This window comes from Carettochelys insculpta, chromosome 8, assembly GCF_033958435.1.
Source record: "Carettochelys insculpta isolate YL-2023 chromosome 8, ASM3395843v1, whole genome shotgun sequence".
Lineage (NCBI taxonomy): Eukaryota > Metazoa > Chordata > Testudines > Carettochelyidae > Carettochelys > Carettochelys insculpta.
Genome location: NC_134144.1, coordinates 1837272 through 1865243, shown reverse-complemented (window position 1 = coordinate 1865243; position 27972 = coordinate 1837272). Strand labels below are relative to the sequence as shown.

The following is a 27972-nucleotide window of genomic DNA, read 5'->3' as shown; positions in this document are numbered from 1 at the left end:
GCAATACACAGTAGCAGGAAGGAGTGTACAGGAGCAGAGGAGCTGGCACTGGCATACTAAAGCATCCAGAAAAATGAAAGATTTCTGTAGAACTCCGATAACTTACCTCTCTTACAGATGCAGTCTCTTCCACTACTATCTCCATCTCTGTGCCTCCCTGCAGATCACTCCCAGCAACAAAATATAAGAAGAGCTAAGCAAAGGATAGTGTGTCAAATTAAAGTTCACAGGTCACACAGCACAATTTTATTTATATATATACACACACACACTAGATGCACATGATTTTTAATCCCACAATAAGGCTAAAAGACTACTTCAGATAATACAAATACGGGAAAATCCATCATAACTACTTATGTAAACTCTCAGAATATACAGTTAAAAGAAAAACATGGCTAAATTTTCTTTGTATCCACTGCATACGCGTGTTTGTTACTTTCCGCAAGGCTGCCTTTCTAACAAAACCAAAAGCGCTGAAATCCTCTTGTGGCAAAGCATCCTTACAGGTGAAAATGAAATAAGGCAGTGAGGGTGCTGAGCCTAACAAACAACAATGTTCCTGCTCCCTCAAGCAATGTACCCTCTAATCTTTTCCCTTCGTGAGTGAATTTTTTCCATCCGTGTGCAAAATAAAATTTTTATGTGCACTGAAGCATCTGAGAATGTGCACCAGCAGTAGAAATAAAAACCTAGTTCTGAGTACTCTGCTAATCAGCTGAGTGGCACTTTGAGCTCTCCAGGGAAGCCACACAAGCTCCCAGCTTACAAGGAACACTGCCTTCAAGTCTTCAAAGGGAGTAAACCAATTAGCATGTTTCATAAAATGAGTGAGTATTTCTCCTCTACTGCTACTCACTCTACAAAGGGTTCTGACAAGAAAATACAAATAAGGAAGAGTGAAAAAAGTCAACATGACCAAAGCTCTTTTGTGCTAAGTTCTCCTTCTGCATATCTCTTCCCTTTTACCTGAGTGGAAGTTGGAGCTTTTCCAGGGCACAGTCCTAAAAGGCTTCCCATCTTCAGCTCTGCTTCTTTGACAGTGTAGTCCTCAGGCACTTTTTGGAGGAGAAAAATATGGAAAAAACACAATAAAAGTTTGTTTCAAAAAATACCAGTGCTGCCAATCTGGTCATTAAAGTGATGATGCAAACACTGAACTGTGTTTATTATTCATGCTTTATTGCCCAACCCATTCTAAAATCCTGCTACTCTGTATCAACTTTAATTATTTCACAATATTATCATTTAGTTTGCAGTGTTTATAGGAACAGATGTTGTAAATCCAGAAAGAGGGACTCTACATTTCCTGAGTTAGCAAGCAGCATTGCAAATGAAAGGAGCAAGAGGCTCATATTTTCAGAGCATTTTAAAATTACTCTATTTTCTTTATAAATTTATATATGTGACTTATGGAATGCTAAACTAATAGCTTTTTTTTTTTTTTTAAATCTCCCTACTGGAGAGCTGTTCACCTTTTGTGAATTTCTACAGTGATCCAGTACTCAGTTCCTAGTCAATAAATGATTGGCAGTACGTTATTTAATACTGGTTTAGTTAGAATGATGCAAGTAATACAAAGGCAGTTAAAATGGTTTATTTGTCTGATTGTCAAAATGTTATTAGACAAACATTACTATTGGGAAAATATCTGCTGTTTTGGTTAAATATGAAAACACCATGAAATGCTGATTCATCACTTTAATGTGACATCAGACTTGTCTGTAGAGCTGGGTGAGAGCGTTAAAATGAAGAATTGGCCAACCTGAAACTATTTGGCAAAAGCAGTAAGAATTCATAAACAGATTCAATATTACTGGAAAACTGAAATATTTTAGCAATATAAAAACAAAATGGTTTCATTTTAACATTGCCAAGACACTTGGACTAGAAAACAGCTGAGACAGCAGTGGCAACTCTTCAGCCTTCCTTTTAACTTTTAGCCCCACAGCAAGGGTTCAAGTCCCTCTCTTCTTGAGGGGGAAAAGCGATTTGAACATTGGTTTCCCACACTGCAGGTGCATGTCCTAGTCTCTGGCTTATGGAGTATTCTGGGATGAGTCTCTCTATCATTCCTCTTGAAACTGTTTCACTTTGTATCAACAATCATTCATTAGGACAGAAAATGAAACTTAGGTCTCCCATGTCTCAGGAAACCATGAACTTCAAACCAACTATGAGTAACAATGAATGCATTATTCACACATCTATAATTGTACATTCTATTTCTCATTCAGTATAACAGCTGTAAATATTCTCCTCCGTTTTACCTGAAAAAGGGACTATTGGAGAGGCTTACCTGGAGAAAGCAGCTTCCCATTTCTGTTAAGAGGCCTGAGACAGCTATCATCCCCTACAACAGAGGAAAAGGGAGAATAAAACGGACTAAATAGATTAAAATAAAATTAAATTTGGCTAACCTATTTGGAATGGTATGACTTAAAATTAACAAGTATAGCTAATTACAGGCCTCTCCTAGGGGAAAAATTGTTACTGCTAAGGTGCAGGACCTACATCACAACTTGGGACCACTTCCCAGAGGTTAACAGAACATTGCTAGCCTTGCGCCTCAGTTGGTATTACTTTCCTTTGATAAAGACAGCTGCCTTACCAATAATAGCTTGACTATTGTGGTTGGCCAAAGTTTCTAACATTAGATACACATTTTTAGAAATCATTTTTAAAATGATTTAGTAAGTCTTATAGGAATAGAAGGATAAGTGTGACAGAAAGCCATGTTATTGGTCTCAGAAGTGCTTTCATTTGCAATTAAAACATAACAAAAAAACCAGGATGACAACATTATTAGACCTGCAAAAACAGCTTCTAGGAAAAGAAGTAACTGGGTACAAATTAAATAATCCTAGAATATGTTTTTTCAATAGCAGTCAGTTTGGTACATTGGAGCATTTACAGACAAGAAGATTTGTCACTTTATTCACAACTAGAGGAGTATCAAATCTCTTAATCCTGCAGCAGAGAAAACTAATTAAAGTCTTAAAGACTAATTCCCATATATCAAGTAATCTCCCTTTTATAAAATACAAAAGCCAACCAGTAATCATAAATAACCATATCACCAATTCATAATCATTGAACATTTATTTACCGAGTTCCTCCCCTAACTGCAGCTCCTGTATTGCTTTAATTTTGATATCTGACATGACCTAAGAGAGAAACATTAGTGATTATATATATGTGCAAATACAAAATACAAGCTGTGTGTGGTTTTAATATATATATATATTTGACTTACAGTGCATTACTTACTTTCATTTTCCTGTAGAATTTTGCAACTCTGAGAAAATCTCTTTTATATTATCAATTTAAATAGCAATATTTTGGGATATTTAAACCACCAGCTCCCCCAAAAGCCAACAGATTACCAGTCAAAAGACCATGCACCAAATAACTATAAACTGACATAATCTGCTGCACATAATGTTTAACATCCTTTCTGTAGCATAAAACAACAAAAGAAAGAGCAAGAGAGCACTCAGGGAATTGGCATCTTGTGACAAGTTTAGGAAAGGGAAGTTGTATTTAATGTAGAAAGAGTTTAAGATAATGACTGAGATGTATAAATAACATCAATGAAATCAAATTAAAAAAATTAAGGGGATGGGAATAAGATTCAGAAGATAGGGAAGTTTGAGCTCTTGTACAAAATAATTAGCATATAAAATATTCATAACAGCAATAAAGTCTACGGAAGTGAATAGATTAAAAAGAGAGGAATTACACAGAAACCAAAATCTAAGTTTAATGATTAAGATAGCGTTAGATGGACCATACAAATTCCTTCTGTTCTTTTACTGTTAAGAGCCCACAAAAAAACACAAGACAGCCCACCCACCACCTTCTTCCGCTGTACATTTCTTAACGAGAACTATTTTCTTCATAGAGATATTTAAAGCTGTGTTCTCCAGGACGGTCTCATGCACATACAGTTTTCATGATGGTCTCACAGAAAAGCGACTGTAGAAGTTAACTACAATCTACCTCAGTGAATCTGAGCCTCCTATAGGTTGTAATACATTAAAGAATTCAATGTTTTTTCAAAGAAGATATGCACGTTCCTATCTTAACTATAGAGACAATGTAACTTATGCAGGCTCTTGCAGGTGCCACCCCGGCTGTTTTCTGACATAAGCTAGTGTATTCAATTGAAAAATCCCCAGGTGAAATCCTTGTCTCATTGCAGACTGTGGGAATTTGGCCACTGATCTGAACAGGGCCAGGATTTTATTCCCCGTGATTAGCCTAATTGAACTGAAGAAGCTGTGCACACTAAAGGAAAAATTCTGTTATACTCCTGAAGAGTTGTAACTCCTTTACTCACTGTTTCAACAGTTGCAGTAATTTTAACTTGCTTCTTTTCTTCAGCTTCCAACCCACAGAAATTTTTAACTCGTAGCCAGCTGATATCATGCGTAAAAGCAGTCAAATTGCCACTTGCCACATTCACCAAGCTGCAAACAAGACACAGTTAGAATGTAGACTTATGCACTACATGTAAGCAAAAACATATAGGGGAAATGTACTTATACAGAGGTACAGTGCTAAATGCCACAGTGTTGTATTGTTCATATATGAACTAGGTCTTACTACTCCTGCTTATAACACAGTGACACTCAATGGCCCCAGTCAGCATCAGGGTACTTTCTATGGCAGATATTAAACACATAGAAATAGTACTAGGGTAAAATTTTCAAAATTATCTTATAGACTTAAGGGGCTTAATTTACATTTTCTAAGGGGACTTGACTGTATGAAATAGAGGGGTAGGTCAACACGACAAAACTGCATTGACCTAAATTACAGCGACATATAGTCACCCCAGTAACTGACTTGCTTTTGCACAGGCTGACTATGCTCCCTGAGTCGGCACTGTGCATCCTGACCAGGACCACCTGCACCAACTGAACTGTCACTATGCAGCATTGTGGAACAGCTCTTGAGAGACAGCAAGTCGATACAAAGCAACACTGACACGGTGTGGACCTAACTAAATCAACTGCGTCTACGACTCTTGGGGGGATGGAGTGAAGTCAGCATAGCAGGCAAGTTACATCAGCAGGACTGCTGTTTTAGTGTAGTCGTTTACAGAGTTAGGTCAATGTAGGCTGACTTACACAGCTCTAACTCTGCAGTTCAGACCAGGCCTAAGTCTCACCAAAAGCCAATGGCACTTAGACTCAAGTATCTATGCTTTAAAATGGGACTTTGGTGTTTCTGGGCTGGACTACAGCAAAAAGTTAAGTCAACCTTGCCACACGGCTTAAGTTTATAAAAAATTCACACGCCTGAGAGATGTAGAGAAGCCGACCTAAGTGCCGGCGTGGAAGACCTAAGGAAAACCCCTTCCATCGCTGTAGTACGTGTCTATGCTACAGTGGCATGGCTGCAGCAGCAATCTTTCTGGTGCAGACACACCCTATGTCAGTCATTCTGAAATTCTACCCAATCCCCAGCACGAAAGAGCTACATTGATCTCCACAGGCCAAGGATTCTACTTGCTTTTATACACTGAGGACATTAATTAGTGGGTACAAACCAGCTAGCAGCCATGACTAGTTTTCCACAAACTGAACTTTTTGCTCAGAAAAATGGCAAGTCCTGGAATATCAGTAGCATTCCATCTATGAGAGATGATTATTGAGCTAAGCTAACAGGGTAAATTTACTCAGCTAATGACAGAGCTTTTGCTAGATCTTGTCGTTTGCTAATTGGTTTTGTCTAGTGGTTTAAAGGACTAGCAAAGGACTCAGGATACCTGGGTTCAATTCCTAGGTCTCTCCAAAGATTTCCTGTATGAGTATGGGCAAGTTCACTATTTGCTTCAGGTCCCAGTCTGAGGATGATAATATTCCTTTTTCCAACCCTTTGCCAGTCATGCCTATTAAGATTTTAGTTCTTCCACGCAAAGATGGGCTCTTATTCTGTCCACAGAATGTCCAGCACAAATGGGCAGGCTCCCTGGCACTACCATAACAATGACAACAGTGAGTAAAATACTGCCAGTATTACAAAAAAGTCTTTGTAATTAACCAATAAACAGTAACATAGCCCTCCATTTTGAACATGTGTACAATGACTAAGTTTGGACACATACAGTAGGACTAATTGTACTTCCCTCCTAGCAGAAAAACCATTTTTGTGTGCTTACAACTCAATTTTTACTTTTTGTCCTTTGGTAAGTGCTAGTTACGCAGTAGTGTTTTACAGAAATTCACCAGGTGTCACTAGTTGTAACTGTTCTAGCTAGGTATGAAAAGCAGTTTCCTTTGCAACTTTGTTCTTACATCTCCATAACCAACACTAATTTGGCTGATGTTTTCTGTACCATAACCAATAAGTCAAAATTAAAATAATAAGCACTTGCAGTTGAAAATTTCCTTATGTCTGCAGGGATGCACTTAACTAATTGCACTTTCATGCACAGAGCCTTCCATTTAAGTGTACATTTGACTGTTTCAAAGACCTGAAAAGCTCAACCAGCAACTGCAACACAGCAGTATGCTGTCCATGACGACTGTGTCACAATTCTCCTCTCCTACCACCATATACAAGTCCCTGAAAGATCCCCTATGAAGTCAAATGCAAGTTAATCTCCCATTCCTGATGTGTTAACTCAGCCATGCTGCATACATAAAGAGATTTCTGTTGTTCTTTCACTTGTTAAAATGTAACTCTCTGTTCTTCACATACACCATAATGCACACAGGATGCTCAGCATGGTAAAGCTAATATTGCTGTAGCAATCATAACTTTTTGGAACTGCCCCAACTTCTAAGTGCACCATTTCACAACCCTGATATCATCACATTAAAAGCGGTGGCAAAATGACTAATAAAAATAGCAATGAGAATGTGTAATAATCCAGTAGCACTTTAAAGACTAATTTTGTTAGTCTTTAAAGTGCTACTGGACTGCTTTTTTGTTTTGACAGACTATAGACTAACACAGCTATCTCTCTGTTACTATTCAATGTGTAATAATTTAATTGTAGTCATAGGAACTCTGTTTTGTTAACTGCCTCTGAACGTTGAAACGAGCACTTAATGGGAAAGAAACAATTATGAGTATTACCTTTGGTCGTGGCTATCTAAAACTAGTATCGAGCTTCCATCTGTCAGGCCAGCACTTCTGACTGTACTCTTCATATCCTCTTCACGAATGACTTTCCAATTCTCCAGCTCTTTGTCAGATCCAGAACTGTTCTTTAAGATGATCCCTCCTGGAGATGCCAAGGCTTCCCACAGGGTACTCAGTTCTGCACTGCTTGGAATGACATGCTGGGATTCTACGAAATGCTGACCTTTTCCTCCTTCATTATAGCCAGCCAAACGAAGAACATTTAGGAGCACAGGTTCATGGTTAAGACCTGGTAACACCTCCATACCACCAACCTGCAGGAAGTATGCAATATCTACAGATGAAGGATAATCAGCAATAACAAGTGTTTACAAAGTACTGATGATTCTAGCTGCTCAGTCATTCAAGAAAAGGAAGTCTTTTTTTTTTTTTTTTTTTTTTTAAAATCACCTCAGAAGAATTAAGTCTCCGCTGACTGAAATCCACCTGAACAGGTTGCTAAAGAGCATCAGAGATGCCAAGAACAGGATATAATGTTGGGAGGCCAGGGATTCCTGTAACTCATTCTCCATTGTGAAAATGTTAGTGATAAAGGAAAACAAATGAGAAAATAATGGAGCCTTTAATCTTTTAGTACAGCCATCCAGAGAACACCTGCCACAATGTTACTTGGATCTGAACACTATCATACTGGATCTAAAGTTTCAGTCAGATAGATAAGCAATTGTCAGCCCTCACAGATTTACCTCTCTCAAGATATTTATGAACTATGTAGTTTTACTTAACACAAAAATACTTAAGTATGAAACAAAGACAGCCAAAGAAAACTGAAGTACTATGAAAGAAAAGTTGGCATATGCTCAAGTTTACCAAGGGTACAAAAATAAATGTCCACATCAAGAATATTTTAGATTGAATTTTAATTGGAAACGGAAACACTTTTAAAAGATTCCCTAGTAGAGGCTGAACTTCTCTAGTCCGGCACTCTTTCGTCTAGCAACATCCATAATCTGGCATGATTTTCATTAACTGGACAACCACTTATCATGGATGTGGACAAGTTTCCCATGGTCCCATAAAGTCTGCGTACAGGCAACAATCCTGGCTCTCACTGTCCTGTGCTTTTAGTTATATCTAATTTACCTCTAAATATCTGCTAAGAGCCCAGTAAGCAAAAGCAAGTTTTGGTAATGCTGCTAGACAATAATGACCTCATGTGGTCCAGCAAATTCTCTTGTTCGGCACCAGTCAGGTCCTGATGATGCCAGACTAGAGAGGTTCAACCAGTAGCTTAATTTATCATAGAAATATAAAGTGTTTAGAGGTTATGGAAATTAATACTTCTGTAGGCAAGCAATCTCCCACTACTTTTTAGTTGTTGCATTTTAGATGCTTCATTCCGAAACAAAACAGAAGCCTTTATGTTCAGAAGAGAATAATCCAAGGAGAGTGAGCTGTGTTTCAATGAATTATTCTTTTACAGATGGATGCAAACCACTGATGCAAAATCAGCTGTCTGCTGGAGGCCGTGCAGGGCAGCTGAGCAAATATACTGCATCATAAACAGACTAAACAGATGACAATTTAAGAATCTACTATAGTTTATTTGGTATGGAATTTAAAAAAAATCTATAAACTAAGTGTCTGGGAATCTAACTGATTATCACTCACTGTGTGTGGTATAGTCTGTTTACACACCCATATCCTAGCAGGAAAATAATGTAACCTGAAGTACATGAAGGGAATATCACAAGCAGCAGAAAGAGAACCAGATGTGAAGGAAGCTGAAGTGGAACCACCATATTTGGAGGCTGACCAAATACCACCAGTACTCCTCAAGAAACCAGTATAAGGGATTTAAAATTACCAGAATATTTTTGGAATATTAAAAATCAGATCCTCCAGGTATGTAGAATATGATTTATTTTCCTGTTATCTTACCTCTTTGCCATTCCACACAAATACATCTGCCCCATCAGCAAGTCCAATGCCTCCCAATGTCATCTCATCTCCTGAAAAGATCAAATCATCAAGATTTTTCCAACATGTACCTCATATTAACTGGCAAACTGGACAGAACAGATTTCACTAATATTTGAATGCTCTCGCTAGATGTAAAGTTGCTCCAAAGAACAGACAAAGAAGGCTGAATTCAGGGGCCAGTAACGTAAAGTGATCCAGACGCAAATGCCTCTGAGAAATCCCACTAAGTCAACAGGACTACTAGTAGACATAAGGGTCCACCCAGGCAAATCCTTTTGCAGGACTTTGACGTTAAACCGTTTTTGATGAATCTGAAAGATCAGTGACTTCCTATAAGAGATTTAACAGTACATTTGTGTATTTAGTTAATAATGCTAAACGCTAAAATAGTCATACTGGATCCTTAGCGCTAGCATCTGACAACTAAGCATTTGTTTAATTTTAACATGTGACTAGTTCCACCTTCTTACTATAATACAGACTAAATGGCAATTACTTTAAAACTACAAGGATTACACTAAACTCTGCAAAAACATTTAAAAGTTTTTCATTTAGCTTCCGTTTTCTGATATTTGCACTATAAAAATATTATGTAAGTATTTTTGGCAAAACAGTTTTCTGATGCAGATAGACCAAGGCCTATCCATTTAAAAAAAGTCAAAAAATAGATATTCCATTTTACTCAACAAGAATTCAGACTTTGAAAAAGGTCTTTCCTAAAATGACAAAGCCACATAAAGTTGTAAGTGTCAAGGTTAATAAAAACCAAATTGATTATATCTTAATCTTCCACTAAACACTCATCTTAAAATGGCCAGTCCACTTCTGCATCTCAGATCTTTTTACCTATTAGATAACTGCTAACAAGACATCAAAAGCATTCAAATATGTGATAGTAACACCTCTATAAATCAGATTAAATCTCATAAAGAGATCTGCATTTTCATCCTGTTTCTCAAAAGGTTTCACAGAAGAGCCACTGCAAGGATCATAAAATTTTATGATGTTTTTTAATATTCTGGTACTATTATTTATCATTATTATTATTATAGCTTCTAGAAATCCAAATCATGGACCAGGTTCCCCTATCCTAGACATTGAACAAACACAGAAACAGCTCCTGTCCTGCACACTTTACAACCTAAAGGAAGTTTACAATAAATAAAATCAAGACTGAAGAAATTACACTGGATCTGCAAATAGGTCAAGCTAATCACTGAAGTTAATAAAATGTAATATATACCTTCAATAAGCTAATAAATGGAATATCTTCAAATGCTCTAAACAAGGTATAAAGCATGCAAATAAAAATGAAGCCTTGTTTTATGCAGCTCTTACCAGCAAGTGTTTGGTAAAGATGAAGTCCAGCTGGTAGAGACTTTGCAATACTGAGAATCATGTCTCCTTCCCAAAATTCCAACAGCTAATGGACATAAATAAAACAACAGGTTGTGAAAAAAGCAAAAAAATTGTAACTCCTCCACTAAGTTTCCAACTGACTGTAAAGGGTGAAATCCTAACCCTGAAGTTAAGTTGAGCAGAGTTTTGCTAATAATTTCAGTAAGGACAGAGTTTCACGCATAATATTTATATTCTCTGTAAAGCATATAAGCAATATGCTGGAGAACTTTTTAGTCTCGCACTCATATTTTTAGCCAACTGCTCTATATGATTACCTAGCCAATAAAGGCTAGATCAGGCACTTGCAAAAATTTGAAAATATTTTGTCTTTGTTTGCCCTTTAAAAGGAGAAATAAAACTGATCTGAGTTGTATGGCTTTGCTATTGTCATACTGATCCCTACCAGCCTCTGGGAATAGTCACATTTCTTTTTAATTCCACAGCAAACCACTTAAATTTTCTCTGTCTGATAGTTTCAAAAAATTCCAGGACTTCTTTTCAGTATATGTTAACTCTAATTGCTGGGTATTTTCTTGATTCTTTTTCCAGTCCAGGTTAGTATGTTGTTGAAACAGTAATACACAGATTGCAAACACAAAGTGTTAGAATTAGTAAAGTGGTTTTGAAGACTTCAACCCTCATTCACAGTGTACAGGTCTAAGTCAGTTTTAGAGTTCACTTTCATTATGATGGCAAAGAGCTCATTTCATCATTTCCATGGCTTCTGCAACACATTGCTGTCAAAGAATAGGTTAAAGAGTTTGGAGAAGCTGAACATGCATAAGTCTACGAGGCTGCATGTAACGAATCTGAAGGAGCTGAGCGAGCTGGCTGATGTGATTGCAGAGTTACTGGCTATTATCTCTGAAAACTCAGGATTGGGGAAGGTCCTGGACAACTAGAAAAGAGTAAATATAGCCCCCATGTTTTAAAAAGGGAAGGAGTAGAGTTTGGAGAAAAACACACTTGTCAGCCTCACTTCTGCCCTGGGGGGAAAAAAAAAACATTGAGCAGGTTCTCAAGGAATTAATTTTGAAACATCTGGAGAGGAAGGTGATCAGGAACAGTAAACATGGATTCCCCAAGGACAAACCATGCCTGGCCAATTTAATTGCCTTCTATGATGATATAACTGGCTCCATGGATATGGGGAAAGTAGTGGACATGATATACCTTGACTTTACCAAAGTTTTTGATACGCTCTCCCACCGTATTCTTGCCTGCAAGTTAAAAGAAACATGGCTTGGATGAATGGACTATAAGGTGGACAGAAAGCTGGCTAGGTCATCAGGCTCAACAGGGAGTGCTCAATGAATCGATGTCTAGTTGGCGGCTGGTACCAAACAGAGTGCCCCACAGATGGGCCCTGGGGCTAGTTTTGCTCTACAACTTCATTAATGATTTTGATGAGATGATTGCACCCTAAGCAGTCTGCTGATGACACTAAACTGGGAAGAAAGATAGGAATAGGGTCCAGAGCGACCTAGAAAAACTGAAGGATTAGACCAAAAGAAATCTCATGAGGTTCAACAAGGACAAGCAGAGAGTCTTGCACTTAAGATAGACGAATCCCATGCACTGCTATAGGTTGGGGATCAACTGGCTAAGCGGCAATGCAGAAAAGGACCAGTGCACTACAGTGGATGACAAACTGGACAGGAATCAACAATGTGCTCTTGTTGCAAAGAAGGATAATGGCAAATTGGGCTATATTAGTAAGGAACTTTGCCAGCAGATCAAAAGAAGTAATTATTCCCCTCTATTCAGCAGTCGTGAGGCCACATCTGGAGTACTGCATCTAGGTTTGGGACTTCCACGCACAAAGGATGTGGACAAACTGGAGAAGTCCAGTAGAGGGCATTGAAAATGATCAGGATGCATGACTTATGAGGAGAGGCTGAGGGAACTGTACTTATTTCAGTATGCAAAAGAGAGAGAGGGAGGAGGGAGAGAGTTTGATAGCGGTCTTCAATTGCCTGAAGTGGGGGGATCCCAAAGGGGATGGAGCCAGGCTGTTCTCACTGGCGGCAGGGGAGGGAACAAGGAGCAACACTCATGTTGCAGTGGAGGTGGTCTAGGTTGGATATGAGGAAAAACTGTTTTACTAGGAGGATGCTGAAGCCCTGGAATGGCTGTGTAGGGAGGTGGTGGAATCTCCATTCTTAGAGGTTTTTAAGGCCACGCTTGAAAAAAAACCCAGGCTGGGATGATTTAGTTGGGGTCGGTCCTGCTTTCCAGAGGGGGTTAGATTAAATGACTCCGGAGGTCTCTTCCAAACCTAATCTTCTACAGTTGTAACCTTCTACAATCCTGAAGTCTCTTCCAAACCTAATCTTCTACAATTCTTCTGCTGTGTTACTGAAATGGCTTGGAACTACTAAGGTAGAACAGAGTCATGTCCACAATTTTTGATTGTCACTGTAACTCAGGTAAAGATACGTTGTTTAGATTAACTCCCAATAAAGAGTAAATACCTGAAATATTGATTGTCGGAGATCTCCTAGGGTTTTTCTCCTATCAATAGTCAGGTCTAGCACACTCTCCTTCTGAGAAAGCGATGGGTGTAAGGCCCCATTGTAAAGTTTATAGTGAGAGCCCAAATGGAGATGCAAATCAATATTGCAGTCTGCAGAGTCACGGTCCATCCTTTTAAAAAAGCACATCATAAATACATATCAACACCAACGGGCTACAATGACAGGTCTTTTATTGCTGACTATTTTAGAGTTGCCTCTGTGCATTCACACTGATGGGGTTGGCACACTATTGCTCTGAGCTTACAGATTAACTCTATATCAGCACCAGAACCACCGGTGGAAATGCCAGAGGCCCTATGACCCAAGGACTACCCCAAAATCAAACTAGCATACTGTAGTGTCATGATATATACCCAAAGGTGACAAGTTATACCTATTTGGAAAACTAGTGACTCATCAGTTGCTAGTATTTTTTGCATGATGCATGTGCAGTAAACCCACAAAGGACCTCATAGATAAATTTTAAAATGTTGTTACAGCTCTTATTTGGCAAGCAGGGCCTAAGCCATGCCTGTTCCAGAATGAAAATGAGGTTCCATTTGTTTAAAGGCATCACTAATGTAAATTAACAAGGGATCACCCTACAACAAAAGAAGCACATTTTCATGCAAGGTAAATAGAATTCCATGAGAGCAAGTGGAGAAAGATGAGCAGTTAATTTCAAAAAGGGACAGAAACCTTATATTGTGACATCCTGTACCCCATGTTCACCCCATTATATGATGATGATATACTGCGTACAAAATATGCCTTATGATGTATCAACTGAAAATTCAATTTGCCTAATACTATTATCCTGCTGAAATGTGTGTAACGCCGCATGTGAAATTATGACTCTGTGTTTGTTACTAAAACATACTGTAGTTCTGGCTAACACACTCAAACCATTTTCTCAAAGACAAAGGCACACTGGCAAGCCTTTTAGGTGCTGAAAGGCCATTACATGCTAGTCAAAGATTCACCAACTGGAGAATTGTTAAATGAGAAATTGGTTGGCATCTCATTTATGCCATGGAACTGCCTGACCCCATGACGCAGCAAATATTTTTTCCTCTACAAAGATCAGAGTATAAAAAGAAGAGACAGTCACCACACCACTTCCCCCTCTCTACTCAGAGCAGCCATGTTACTTCAAAGACAACAGGAACATACCTGAACTGGGGAGAGCTGTCCTGGTTGGAAGGCTTTCCAATCCATATGGAGTGCTGAGAGTTTTGGGTTGAGAGAAACCTTTTGGCTTTCAAATCTGATTTAGCTGGGTAATGTTTAGGAATTGGCTTGCACGTTTATCTTTGTATTTCTTTTGTAACCAACTCTAACATACGCCTTATGACTTCCAGTCACTTAAAATCTCTCTCTCTAGTAAATAAACTTGTTTACTGTTTTGTGTTAACCAGTATGTTGATTGAATCATTTGGGAACCCCCCACCTGAGATACCTGAAGATTATAAGAGGCACATTTGTTGGGGGAAGGCTAAGTCTGAGGGATATGTGGGTGTCACGCTGTATCTGTTCGTGGGTGGCTGCACAAAGCAGTCACGTACTCAGCTGGGAGCGAGTTGGCTTGTGGCTGAGAGTGACCTGGAGCGACCTGTTATTCACCAGCCAACAGTGTAAAAAGTATTCTGGAGTAGACAGTTAAGGGAATGCAACAGTGCATGTGCACAGGATGGATGTCACATACCCTCAGGAAGCCTTCCTGCCTCTTGAAGCAGGATAAAAAGCTGTTGGGTACCATCTCTTTAACAAAGCAGCAGATTTAGCTCTCTAAGGATACAATGAAATTTCTGGACTGTGCAAGGTAGATGGCTTGTTGGGAATTTGGAGCAAAAGGGTGTTGTGTGGAGGTGGAGAGTGTCAACCTGGGCAGTAGTAACCTGGATATGACCAGTATGCTTGTCCGCTAAGCACCAGGACTGCAAGCCACAGCCACACAGCATCTAAGGCACTCAAAGTTACAAGGCGGAGACGACAAACTCCCTACTGGTCTGTGCTGACCTTGAAGTGTCACAGTCCCTCAAAAAAGCAAAACACACTATCTGGTAACGTACAGTGTAAAATAAAGAAGCTCTTCAAAAACAAACTAAAATATGTTAAATAGTGCTAATTTCTTCTAGACCCTTCATTGTAGCCAACTTATAATTCAATACTCTAACACAACTGCACAAGGGAAGCAAATATGCAGAAGCTGCTCAATGACCTAAGAGCTACAGCTAAGACAAAAAGAAGGTCTCTCAGTACTGATTTCTGCATTTACTTTTTTAATCTGTAAGACATTCAATGATTAACCATCTAGAGAACATGACCTATGAGCTAAGATTGAACGAAGTGGGTTTGTTAACTCTGGAAATCAAAAGGCTGAGAGAGAACCTAACAGTTTTCAAGTATCTAAAAAGTTTGCTATAAGGAGAAGGGAGAAAAACTCTTCTCCTTAACCTCCAATGACAGGACAAGATGCAATTTTCTTAAATTACAGCAAGAGAGGTTTAGTATGTGAATTAGGAAAAACTTCGTAACTGTAAGGGTGATTAAGCACTGGAATGAACTGCCTAGAAATTTTCTGGAATCTCCATCATTAGAGATTATCAAGGGCAAGTTAGATAAACATCTGTCATGTGGTCTAGATGGTGCTTTGTCCTGCCATGAGTGCAGGGGACTGGATTTGATGACCTTTACAAGACCCTTCCAGTTCTACGATCCAAAGAAATAAAGCCAAAAAATCCAAGATTTTTATAAAAAGTAAAATTCACCCTGTGCAGCAAGGCCACCAAAAGCCTATGTCACTTAAGAACCGATTTGGAGAACTCAAGTTAGTTTTAAAACTCTGCAGAGAGTGAGTTCCAACAGCATAATTTATGTGAAAGTGTAATAAGGTAGTTCCATTCTCCCTGCATTTCTCTATATAGTGCTAAGAATTCCTTCTAACAGCTACAATTTACCTAAGTCTAGCACAATTTTTGAAATTTTTAAGTGAAATTGTTCTACAATTATATAAGTTTGCCTGAGAAAAGTAGACCAGTAAAGGAATGTAATGGATATAGTACAGAAGGTAGTGGGTTGGAGTCAGGAATCCTGGGTTCTAATTCCTAAATTGACCAATCATCTGCTCTACAACTATGAGTTAGTCATTTCATTCACATGGAACATAGCCTTAAATGTAGACTCAAGAGTAGACTCAGTTTTTCTCATCTGCAAAATTAGGATAACAATACTTTTCTTCCTTTGTAAAGCACTTTCAGATCTACAAATGAAAGTATTATGATGATGACTCTATTATGTACCTTCTTTTCTGCAGTTCAATGTTGGCAGCATCCATTTCATTCAACAAATGGCCAGGAACCCGGTATCTTGGATTTGCTTGTGCTGTGAACAAAGAAAGATGATTAGCTTAAGATTTAGTTGTATAAAGCCATTCTGGCAAGACTAGAAAAATAGCCTCCCAATACTGTAATATTTTGAAGTCTTTAAGGAAGAAGGTGGTGGGTTCTCTTACAATGCAATCTTAAATTACAGATAGACACAACGTGCAAATATTACTTGTTTATACTCCTATCAAGTTTTACTTAATGAAATAGTAGGCATGACTATTACCAGCAATTTTTATGCTGTATTTGCATTACAAAAGTGAGTTAATTTGTCCGTTTGTGGAAGATGCAGGAAAATCTTGGCAACTGGAGACATTAGCTGCCTAATTTATCACCACCATTCACACCACCCCATTAAATTTCCTGCTCCCTTCCCATTTTGTAGTGGGAAGATTTTTCTATTTCTTTTGCGCAGAAAATACATACAAAAATTCCACAAATGAGTTTGGTGTTTGCTTTATTTTGGGAGTTGTTGTTTTGTTTTAGTAAAAGGAGTTTTGTGGAGGGAAGAAGAATCTGTCACAGGAAACACTTTTCATACCTTCTGGTGGTCTCTTCAATTGGGATTTTCGATAAAACAGCATGTAGGCACTCTCTTTCCCCTGAAATTGTTTCTCAATATCCTTCTCCTTAATGGGCTGGACTTCTGAATCATTCAAGTCAAACCAATGGGAACCAGAGGCGGTGTCCTTCAACGATGTACACAGACTGCCTGAAGCCCACTGGACATCATAGTTCTGAGAAGGGCTTTGCAGACCTTGTCCCTGGGAATCTGACTCAAATTGGAGCTGATGGTACATCTCCTTTAGCCTGACTTTGTTTTCAGCAGGACTGAGCAGAAATACCTGTGAATGACTCTGCAAATACTGAAAAGGAAGGAAAAAAAATGTCTTTTAAAAAGAATTGCCATAATGAAGGAAACCTCTATTACATGTCCAAAGCTGCCTTCTTTGTGACGTTTGTCCTCCCTGAAGTAATGCTCACTTTTGAAAAAATCTGCGTCTACCATGCTCCCTAAAGCGACTCATCTTAATTCGTATAGAAAAACTCTTCTGTGGCTCCCCACTCCCTCACGCATCAATCCTCCGGCTGCAAGCTTCTCAGGGCAGGAACCTTCCCTTTTTGTCTGTAAAGGGCCAGCTATACCACATGCACTGCCACAAATGAAGAAAAAAGACCACCACCAATAATCAAATCAAACTAAAAATAGGAATATTAAAGTTACGGGCCTAAATTTATAAACAAGTGTCTCATGATTGCCGGTTTCTAATTTGACACCATATACAGTGAACATTTTTCTAAAGTGCTTTGCTTCTGCCTGTGAAAAGGAACGCAAAGTGTATCTCCCCTAAACGACTGGTCCCTTGACACACTTGTGGTGGTCACAGAACTTGAACCCTGGTGAGTCTCAGCTTTTCTTAAAATTACCATGACATAAGCTTTTCTTTGATACCTCAACCCAATACCCTTTCCAGAAAATACTATAATAGCAAAGTGATAGGTGCAGTGAATTTGTCTGGCCTGACAAGTTACATGGAGTAATGACCCAGCAATGGACCTGTAGGTCACAACTGTCCAGAAAAAAATTCAAAAGTTAAATACAAGTTCAAACTCAAAATTCAAATCCAGCTCTTTCCTTTACTATTTCAACGCAATTCCTGAGCTGCCAAGCCTGAGAATTTAGCCCAAGTGGCAAACCAACAATGAATGGCATTCAGAGTAAGAGTTTCATTACAATCATGGCTATTGAGTTGCTCATTCAAGCGTGCTGCATTGTTAAATCATTAGTATTTCTTTATGTACAGACATTTCTAAATATATTACTTTATGCCTTTTCATTCTTAAATTAGAGTTGCATTACAGATTACCTCCTAGGAAAGGAGAGCCACTGTTTCTGTTATTACGCTCATTCCTTGTTATAACAAGTACTTTATTTACAAGTACTTGCTAAAACAAGGGACACATACACCTACCTTTGTTCACTAAACAAGTGAACTCCCACAGCTAAAACACAAGCCTTACCCCCTCCCCATGGCTCTAACCCGCCACAGCCTAACTCCCTGCTGGCCCCAAGACCCAACCCGCCACAGCCTGAACACACCCGCCAGCCCTGCACACACCCAACCTGCCACAGCCTGAACACACCCGCCGGCCCCACGCACACCCAACCCGCCACAGCCTCAACCCCCCGCCGGCCCCACGCACACCCAACCCGCCACAGCCTGAACCCCCCGCTGGCCCCGCAGACTCAACACGCCACTGCCTAACTCCCCGCCAGCTCTGCGGCCCCAACCTGCCACACACTGAACCCCCTCCTGGCTCCGCGGCCCCAACCAGCCACAGCTTAATGCCCTGCCAGCTTTGCAGCCCAAACCCCCCACAAGCCCTGCAGAACCAACCTGCCACAGCCTGAACCCCCCCCACCGGTCCCACAGACCCAACCTGCCACAGCCTGAACCACCCACCAGCCCACAGATCCAACCTGCTGCAGCCTTAACCCCCACTGCCTGCCCCACAGGCCCAACCCGCCACCAGGCTTTACCCGTCCCTCCTGCTCATGGCCCCAAACTGCCCCCATCCTTTAAACCTCTCCACCCCACCACTCTCCCCACAACCCCAAGGTTCACTTACCTTTCAAAAGCAGCGTCACCTGCTGCCACTCCTTTGCCGAATTAGGAGCACTTGAAATGAATCAAAGACTTTTACATGTATTTTAATGAGAATTTAGTGTCCCTCTTATAAGTTTTCACCTTACAAGTTTAAAAAAAGTTATCTTAAACATAAAAATGTGAATCAATTTGTTAATAATTGGCTCAGCTAAAATGAATATATCTATGCAGAGCTTTTATTATTCTTGTTACCTTTCGTATTGGTCCATATTGTTTCCGGTATTTTTTGTTCCAAGACACTCCTTTTTTCTCCAATAGTCTCTGTCCTAACTGATCCACAGGAATTTGTTTAGATTCCTCCTAATGGAACACAGTTAACAGATTTTTGAGCTGATGAAATGGTGGGCAAAATCTTACTTACACCGACCAAGAAGTATGCAACAAACAGAAATGCTAATAAACTAATGGGTTTTGCTAACCTTTGCAGCAGCTTGGATAAACTTCTTAAAGGCTACTAAATGAGCAGCCAAACATATTCAGAGAGAAGCAGTGGATGACTACTTTTATATTAAAAATTGAGTTTATACTTTCTGTCTCACGCTCCATGCTGAACTATGATAAAAAGTTTAGCATCTTTTTATTTACCCACTGGGCATATTTCCCACCCCTCCTTCAGATCAGTAAAAAATTGAGAGCAGTAAAGATATATTTACATACCATACCTCTGATAAGATCTCTTTCAGGATTGTCAGTGGATTCTCCATTCCTCTGACATTTTCAGTATCTTTCTGAACCTTCTCTTCAGTCTTCACTTTGCTTTCCTCTCCCTGAAAAAGATCACTGATGAGATCTTTACTACAAAGCTATGGAAATAAAGATTACTATTTTAAAGGAACATGTGTTTTTCCTTTTGATTTCTAGCACTGGTTCTTTTCTCTTACGGAACTATGAGTATCCATGCCTAAGTATAAAAATCAAATATGGAGAAAATGCCATTGAAGAGATTACATCAGACCACAGACACTTACTAACAGGATTAGCCAAATGGGCAGACACCACATTGCTTGGCTGTTCCACACCCCATACCTTTTTTAAAATTAACTTGGATGTTCTGAGGCACGAAATGCAATTTCCACCCTGGCTGGCAAAGCCCTTGGTGTGCTAGGCTCGTCCCCTTACTGATGTCAGCAAAATGCTCCATATCACTCAATTATTACATCTCCTAATTTTCACCTTTCCCCCACCTTCATTATGCAGCCTGTCAGATGGAATGTCAAACGTTCGATTCAAAGACTACCAGTGCAGTGAACACAAATTTCATGAGCTTTCACAGCAAACGATTTTCAAAGAGGACTATCAAACCTCATACTGTATAGACACTGACTTCTATAGATGCTGGAGTCATTGGCAATTCCTGAGATGGGATGGCCAGCCTCAGAAACAAAACTGAAAGTTTAGCAAGCTGAACTTGATAGGTCCCTCTTTTAAACCATATGCTCTGACCTAACGTGGCAAGATAGCAAATAGACTACCAAAATCTAGTCACCATGTTTGATGCTTTCCAGTTTCTGATTAGAAGAAATAATTCCTAGACTCAATAAAGGGTCACTTCTCAGATGAGTGCATGACAAAGGCCAGGAAAAAAGCCTGAGTGAATGCCACACTAGACTATTTTCACTGGCACAAAGTGTACTTAATGCTTTAGTTCAGTTCATATTAAAACACCTCCAGGAATGGAAAGTCGCAAAGTGAGAGAAAAGCCAAACCAAAGGAGTGTTCTAGACTTACTTGCAATTGCCAGTTTCCTAATGCATCCACATCTTTGATATAAACATGGTAGTGGCCTCCATAGCAGCCACCTTTGTGTATAATAACAGAGAACAGCTCATATACATATTCAGAATCATCCAACTGAGTCTAAAACGAGAGGAAATAATATACCCTATAAATCTTTCACACAACTATAGAGAACTTTACTATATGGACACAGTTTCCTGAGAAATGTTGAAGTGGGTGGCACTGATTTTAACTACCCCTCTAAGAGGCTGTCAACTCTTGAAACTTTGTGGAGCTTAACAAAAAAAACTCAAAAGTAGCCTAACTTTTACAAAAATTCAATAAAAGCAAAATAATGAGCCCCTCCACCAAAACTAATGCTTAAAAATTCTTCCTCAGCTGCCAATTTGTAGAACTTTAAAGACCCAAACTGCAATGATTTAAATTTTAGAAAAGCATACAGAGGTGCATCAGCAGTACGTATATAATTAAGATAGCTTAAGGAGTAAAGTTAATTATGTAAAGGCTCTGTTTTGTGATTAACTATGCTCTGGTTATGTGAATGTCTAAAATGACTATTCATCTATTTAGATTTCTAAGAGAATGTATGAACTATAAGGGTGGTGCAATATAAAAATGAGTTTCTATGCAACGCTATTAGACAATACCGACACAAAAACTAATGAGCTTTTCGCCTGGGAATGTTCAATTAAATGTTAGGCTATGACTGATCTTTCCATTTGTCAGTACAACACACAAAAGCTTTGTATTTGCATCACACGTTAGAGTTTCCAGCACTATTAAAATAGATCTCATTTGAAAAGTCATACTTGACACAGAGGGAAAGCAATAGAGCTCCTCCAGGAAATAGCCTTTGACCTGGCCAAGAAGGCAAAAAGATAAATTTCCCGCACATGAAGCTAGAGAACAAATTAAGAAAAAATTGTTCAAACCTGCTCACAAAAAGGCCTGAGGTTTATCCGGATAGGGAACGTATAGCAGCTTGTTTCCTTGTAACGCTCACACTTCTCAAAGTCAAAATTAAACCTCAGTAGCGAGACAGTAAGAAAGGGAGGCAACTTACGTAGTTTAGCAGACTGCAAAATTAACAAAAGAGGTTTACATATGAGTTCATAACAGGAAAGCAGCTGCACGCCCTCCATTCTAAACACAACTATCTCAAACTGTCAGGAGAAGCAGGGCAGAGGTCTGGGAGAAGGGGTGAAGTGGAGGCAGGGTGGGGGTGGAGCAGGGACAAGAAGAGATGGGGCTTGGGCTGGAGGATTGCCCTGTGTCCTGCATCTCCCCTCACTGCCCCCCCCACCCCCAGGGCAGCCCTACACACCAGTTTCAATTATTCGGGTAATTTATTGCTGTCAGCAAGTGTGTCTTTATCAATAGAGAGATACAGGCAAAAACTTCCCCTAGGAGTAGATTTAAAGAAACCCTTACAACAACCCAGTTCCTGCTTCTCTCTCCCTTCCCCTACAGCCCAGCCATGGGACCCTTTCCCACAGCAGGGACACTTATACCCTCTCCCCCTCAGAGCTCAGCTTAGGGTGCCCCCTTGCCCCCAGCACAGATCTATATACCCCCTACCAACTAGCTGCAGGTCGTTCTCCCAGCTCAGACACTTAGAGACCCTACCGCCTAGAGCCCAGGGAAGGAGAAAGAGACAGATGCTGGGTTCTGGGCTCACATAGAGTTTCCTGCACACCACCACTTCCTTTCTTTAGAGTGTTCTGGGAACCCTTCAGCTCACCCACCCCACCCACCGCAGCTTCATCCTCTATTTACTGGCACCCAACATCTTTGAAGCCCATTTCGAAAAGCAGGGAATAGTGTATGCACAATAATAATTTCTGCAAAATTCTGCATTGCACAGTAGTGCAGAATTCCCCCATTTCATAGGCTAGAAACATTAGAGGCTTGAAAACATTCATCCAATGCATTTACATCTCTTAATTGCAGCGAACCCTTCACAAAAGTATGAAAAAAGCAGAGTCTACTCCAGGTGCAAAATTGGGGGCGGGAGGGAGAACAAAGCAGCTTCATGGTTCAGGAAGTATGTCTATACCGGGAAAACTTGCAAGTGTATTTCTGCATTGGTGCAGAGCCACCAACAGCAGCAAGACTGGAAGTGCTGATGTACATCAAGCACAGGCATTTAACAACTGGTTTATCTATTTCTGCAGAAAGTGCTAGGAAATATTCCAATTTGCCAGGGAAATTTTGTAGCCTTTCATTAGAGAATGCATCAAATCCTTCCCAGAGCCATCAGTCTTAACTAGAAAGTAAGATTCTTTCACAATCTACTTTTAGCAAAATTGTTAGGATGAGCCAGATGTAACTTTCTGATGTATTCCAAGTTATGAAGCTGCAGCTTGTCCTGTTCATTCTTGCCTCCCATCACAACAGGGATTATTTTGAGCTGTGTGAAATGATCTGCTTTTCAACACTGACAGTTTTGTTCAGAAAAAATGTAATAATTTGCTAAACCTGAATGAACACTTGGATGCTAAATTAGACTAATCTATTACGTTGAAGTGATGCTGTTAATTAATAGCCCAGGGATCAGCAACCTTTCCAAGGCAGAGTGTTGAAATTTAACTTTTGGACTTCTATACACAGTCCAAGTGCCGGTGATACTTTTTTAAAGTCATTAATAGTCCTATTTACAATTTCATTAATTAATTAAGATGCAGAGCTTTACCATTTAGTTGGTGGCTGGTTGGCATTAGCCAGTCTTCTGTTAATCCACAGGTGGCATAGCTTTGAGCAAGCTCCTGGCTGCATGGAAGAGGAGGGGTGGGGCTGAGCTCCTGCCTCACATGGCAATGAAAATTGGCTTGTATGCCACTCTTGGCACCTGTGCCTGGGGGGTGAGAGGAGGTTGCTGACCCCTGCACTAGAACATGATTACTAATGATGATTTGATATTTCGAACTGCACAAACATTACCCCGTCCATCCTAGTACTAAACTGCAACAGTGTACATGTTGACACAAAACCTAAAATACTTAAAAAATGTCTAACTATTCTCATACCAGGAGAAAAAATGAGAGGTGCTCTCACACGTTCTCCACTTAAAGTGACTACTAAGAGTTTATATACAGTAAAAGACCAGTTATCAGGCACTCGGATAACAAGCGTATTTACTTAACCATCACACCTGGACAGGACTAGCTGCTGCAGGGCTGGCTGCCCATTGCCCAGCCAGAGCTGGGGGCAGAGCAGGGGCTGGCTGCCAGTCCCAGCTCAAATAACCAGCACATTTTATCATTTTGGCAGAGAATGCCAAAGCCCTCCCTCCTGTAAAGTACCAATGCCAGTCTTATCCCAGAAATAGTGTCAAACTGGATTCTATGGACCAAGTAAACCATTACCTTAGCTGCTTCAACCAGTTTATTGCATGCTCCACATCGGTACAAGTTATCATTTTCAAAATATTCGTCTTCCACATACATGTTCCACAGAGCCTCCTCCAAGCCAGATATATCTTTGACTGCCACTGTTAGATCTAAAAAATCCTCCTATACAATAGTACAGTAGAGAACCAAAAGAATTACCTTCTGTAAACAAGGCCTGATACTGATACGTGGTGTGCCTGCATGCAAATTTGCTGTAATATAACAGTAGATGTATTAAATATAAAGAAAACACACTAATGCAAGTCATGCATCTGGATTAAATAAATTGCTTTCTTTCAGCACTGTTAGTATTAGCTGGATTTAAAAAAAAAAAAAGTTTCATTCCTCTCTCATAAATCAGCCTTGTGAGAAATCGCAGTTCTAAAAACATATCAACCAGATTAGGAAAAACAAAAATAGATTGCAAAATGTGAATGAAACAAATGGGGTGTGTCTACACGGGCACAAACTGTCGAAATAACCATGCTAATGGCCATTTCGAAGATTACTAATGAGGCGCTGAATTGAATATTCAGCACCTCATTAGCATTAGGATGTTTCCAGCCGCGGCGCTTCGAAAGCCCCGCATTAAAAAGCACGCGGCTCGGCGCAGCTACACGGGGGTCCTTTTCGAAATGACCCTGCCCCTTTCGAAATCTCCTTATCCCGATCACTGATCGGAATAAGGCGATTTCAAAAGGGGCAGGTCCTTTCAAAAATGACCCGTGTAGCTGCACTGAGCCGCGCACTTTCGAAAGTGGGGCTTTCGAAGTGCCGCAGCCGGAAGCGTCCTAATTCTAATGAGGCGCTGAATATTCAATTCAGCACCTCATTAGTAATCTTCAAAATATGGCTGTTTTGAAGATTTGTGCCTCTGTAGACACAGCCATGGCATTTCACTGTAGTAACATCATTATTTACATCTCTAATCACATCTACCGTAGGCAATACACAGCAACTTGGCTAGAAACTACCAGTGCTACCATTTTCTTTGGATGACTCATACTCTCACTGTAGGTATCACTTAGAAAATACCAGCCAAGACTCAGTATGAACAAATAACCCTTGAATATTCTCCGTGTTTAGAATTTTGCAGAGTCCTAACTTACAAAAGCTGCATACTTCCAATAAACTATTAGAAAAGTCAAAATACTTTATTAGCTCAGAATATTTTGCAGGGTTAAGCAAGCATTTACACATACAGAAAACAAAACCTCTTCAGTAAACCGTAAACTGCTTAACAAGTTGCAAATATGTTATGCTATAACATGCTATGAATTTACCTGTTTCTCACTGACATTCTTGCACTCCTTGCAAACAATCTGGTTAACAACAGTCCCATGGTATAGCCGATTAATAAGGTCATGGCCAGAAGTCCCTACAAGGGAAGTTTCTAAAGCACTGAACAGAATCCGATTTAACTCCTGTACATCATGTTGTCTCATCTCCTGCATGACAACAAAGGACACATTTTAAAAAAGGGTTTATTAGTGTAATCTGCTGCTTTTCATATTTTGATGAGTAAGCATTTTCTAACAGCAATAATTACAATAGTGATATCAGAGACATATGAAAAGCCTTAAAAGGAAGCAAGCAACAATGTGAGAGCTACCCACTAACCAGAGAGAGGAATACTGTGCTTACTTGAAAGTTTGGGTTGTTTTCCCCTCCCAACTGCTTTCCAGCCTTAATATCCTCCCATTATTTCTGCTACAAGCATGCATAAAAAAATCCAGATCAAACACTCTACTTCCACGCAACTCAGTGGAGCTGTTTCTCCCTTTTGTAAAGTGAAGTATGTCCCTAATTATTTGAAGCCATAAGCCATCAGGCAAACAATACTGCTGTAAAAATGAATAAGTACAGAAATGTTTTATAAATATATGTGATATCAGCAGAGACCTATGTTCTTGCTCTCCATAAGAAACAGACAACATGTGCTATCAGTGGAGATGCAGACAGAAAAGAATAATATTTGCCAAATTAAAAATATATTTCCCCAGCTTGAAAAATTCTAAGAGACTTTTTCACATGTCAAGATATCTCAAGTCTCCAAGAGCCAAGTCTCTATTCTGGAAGGAACTCTTTCAAGCTGTGTCCTTACTTTTACAAGATTGTACCTCATGGCTGTTCCATCCAAAGCTCTCAGTAAGGTCTGTTGTAGATGCAGCCTGCTGATCTAAGAGCAAAAGCTGAGCAAATAATCGTTGTAACTGTAATGGAATTATTCGAACCTACATGTTTAAAAAAAAAGTTTCAGGAAACAACTTCAAAACCAGTACTTTAGAGAAATGAATTTGGATTTAGTACAGAAAAAATAATAAGCTGCCATCAAACTAGTAACACCGATGTTTCAGTTATAACTTGGTCTACTTAATTCACAACTCTATAAACATGGATACATTTCTTTCCAAAATCTACATAATTGTTTGTCGTTCTCAGTTAAGTATTGCTGAGAAATTAAGTTAATTATTTCAATAGTGGCATACTAACACACAGAGAAGATCATTAATCTGAATTTAATCTATCTTAATATGAACAGGGAGTTTCTTTTGCATTTTGTACATAATTATACCACCATAAAAAATAAAGAAACACACTCTTAGGAGAATTAACAATTACAGCTTTGATATAGGAAGAAAACAGTTCACCAGTAATTTCTTGCCTCTTTAAACAGAGCATACAGAAACAAAACGTGTGCTGCAAAATTAGGATCCATCCTGTAACACCTTATGCAGTGGTAAACCACTACATTTGTGATGCTGCTGAAGGAGAAAGCAGTCACACAAATAAGTCACAGAATTGGAGCCTTAATTAGTAGCAAAGAAAATTTGGAACAGTACTGTACAAGTTTTGGACCTGCTCTTGCTCCAACAGAAGTCAAAGGATTTTTGCCACTGGATTCAACAGGAGATGTATCAAGACCTATAATATTTTTTTAAAAAATAATTGCTGCTCTGGATTTTGACAGTATACAAAATAGAATATAATTTCAAACCAAATTCTTGGCTTCACATAAGCAATTATATTTCTCAGTGTGGTCAGAAATTTTATTACGTCTTGATTCAAACCCTCATTTTTCTGAATCAACCTACAGCAGAAAATAATAAGAGCAGATTTTAACACCTTTACATCTGGTTTATTAATATCTTCCAGAGAACCAAGTTCTTCAGGGCCTAGGGAGAACAGTGCTTCTGAAATGGAAAAGGAAACGTGACATTAAAATAAAGAAGCTTTATACTCACATGCATCATATTTTAGTTTCTTTGTAAGAAAAGTTTATTTGTTGTCCTGATAGCAATCACAAACATCTCAGAAAGTACCGTAAGAAGTTTATTCCTGAAAGACATTTGTGCTTTTTTGTATCAATTTATTTTCACCCCATCCACATTAAACACCAATATTAAGAAATGTGCAAGTGGTTAGGTGTCTTAACCATTAGCTGATGAAGGAGTGCTGCATGAGAAAAGCAAATTAGACACAATAGCCAAAGAGAAACTGGTGTAAACATATAAGGTGTAAATGTATGTGTGTCTATAGACATATAAGATTTATAAATATAATATTTAGATACGATATATACCCTCTTGCAGAAAGAAGAGCTTTACTAACCACCTGCTCTTTGTCGCAGTGCTTTTAAAATGGGCTTTCCATTTATAATATTTTATAAATAACTGACAATTCCCAGTGCAAAATTTGCAATAAAATAGTACTGATATATCATGGATACTCAGAGAGCCTTCTACAGTTTTGACTGGACTTTCTCTATCCTGATTGGTTATATATCCCAACC

General features: G+C 39.3%; 1 protein-coding gene across 6 annotated transcripts in view; it reads right to left on the bottom strand.

Moving 5' to 3' along the window:
• The window catches only part of USP40 (ubiquitin specific peptidase 40), a 46457-nt gene that overhangs the window by 16003 nt on the left and 2482 nt on the right, over positions 1-27972 (bottom strand). For 3 of the 6 annotated variants that reach the window (XR_012646331.1, XM_075000624.1, XM_075000628.1), the window contains exons 3-21: positions 27306-27373; positions 26300-26413; positions 25463-25627; positions 24156-24302; positions 21723-21866; positions 20782-20910; positions 19716-19820; positions 19246-19353; positions 16926-17250; positions 16301-16382; positions 12957-13128; positions 10420-10504; positions 9040-9110; positions 7093-7412; positions 4343-4472; positions 3110-3167; positions 2300-2353; positions 970-1058; positions 107-193 (exon numbers count right to left, since the gene is read on the bottom strand). Coding sequence is in view for 5 of the 6 variants with exons in the window: in XM_075000624.1 (XP_074856725.1) it covers positions 107-193; positions 970-1058; positions 2300-2353; positions 3110-3167; positions 4343-4472; positions 7093-7412; positions 9040-9110; positions 10420-10504; positions 12957-13128; positions 16301-16382; positions 16926-17250; positions 19246-19353; positions 19716-19820; positions 20782-20910; positions 21723-21866; positions 24156-24302; positions 25463-25627; positions 26300-26413; positions 27306-27373 (2453 nt within the window). In the remaining variant the exon portion in view is untranslated. Of the gene's footprint in view, positions 1-106; positions 194-969; positions 1059-2299; positions 2354-3109; positions 3168-4342; positions 4473-7092; positions 7413-9039; positions 9111-10419; positions 10505-12956; positions 13129-16300; positions 16383-16925; positions 17251-19245; positions 19354-19715; positions 19821-20781; positions 20911-21722; positions 21867-24155; positions 24303-25462; positions 25628-26283; positions 27087-27305; positions 27374-27424; positions 27519-27972 lie in introns of those variants that run through there. The other 3 variants (XM_075000625.1, XM_075000626.1, XM_075000627.1) reach the window with 3 other exon arrangements.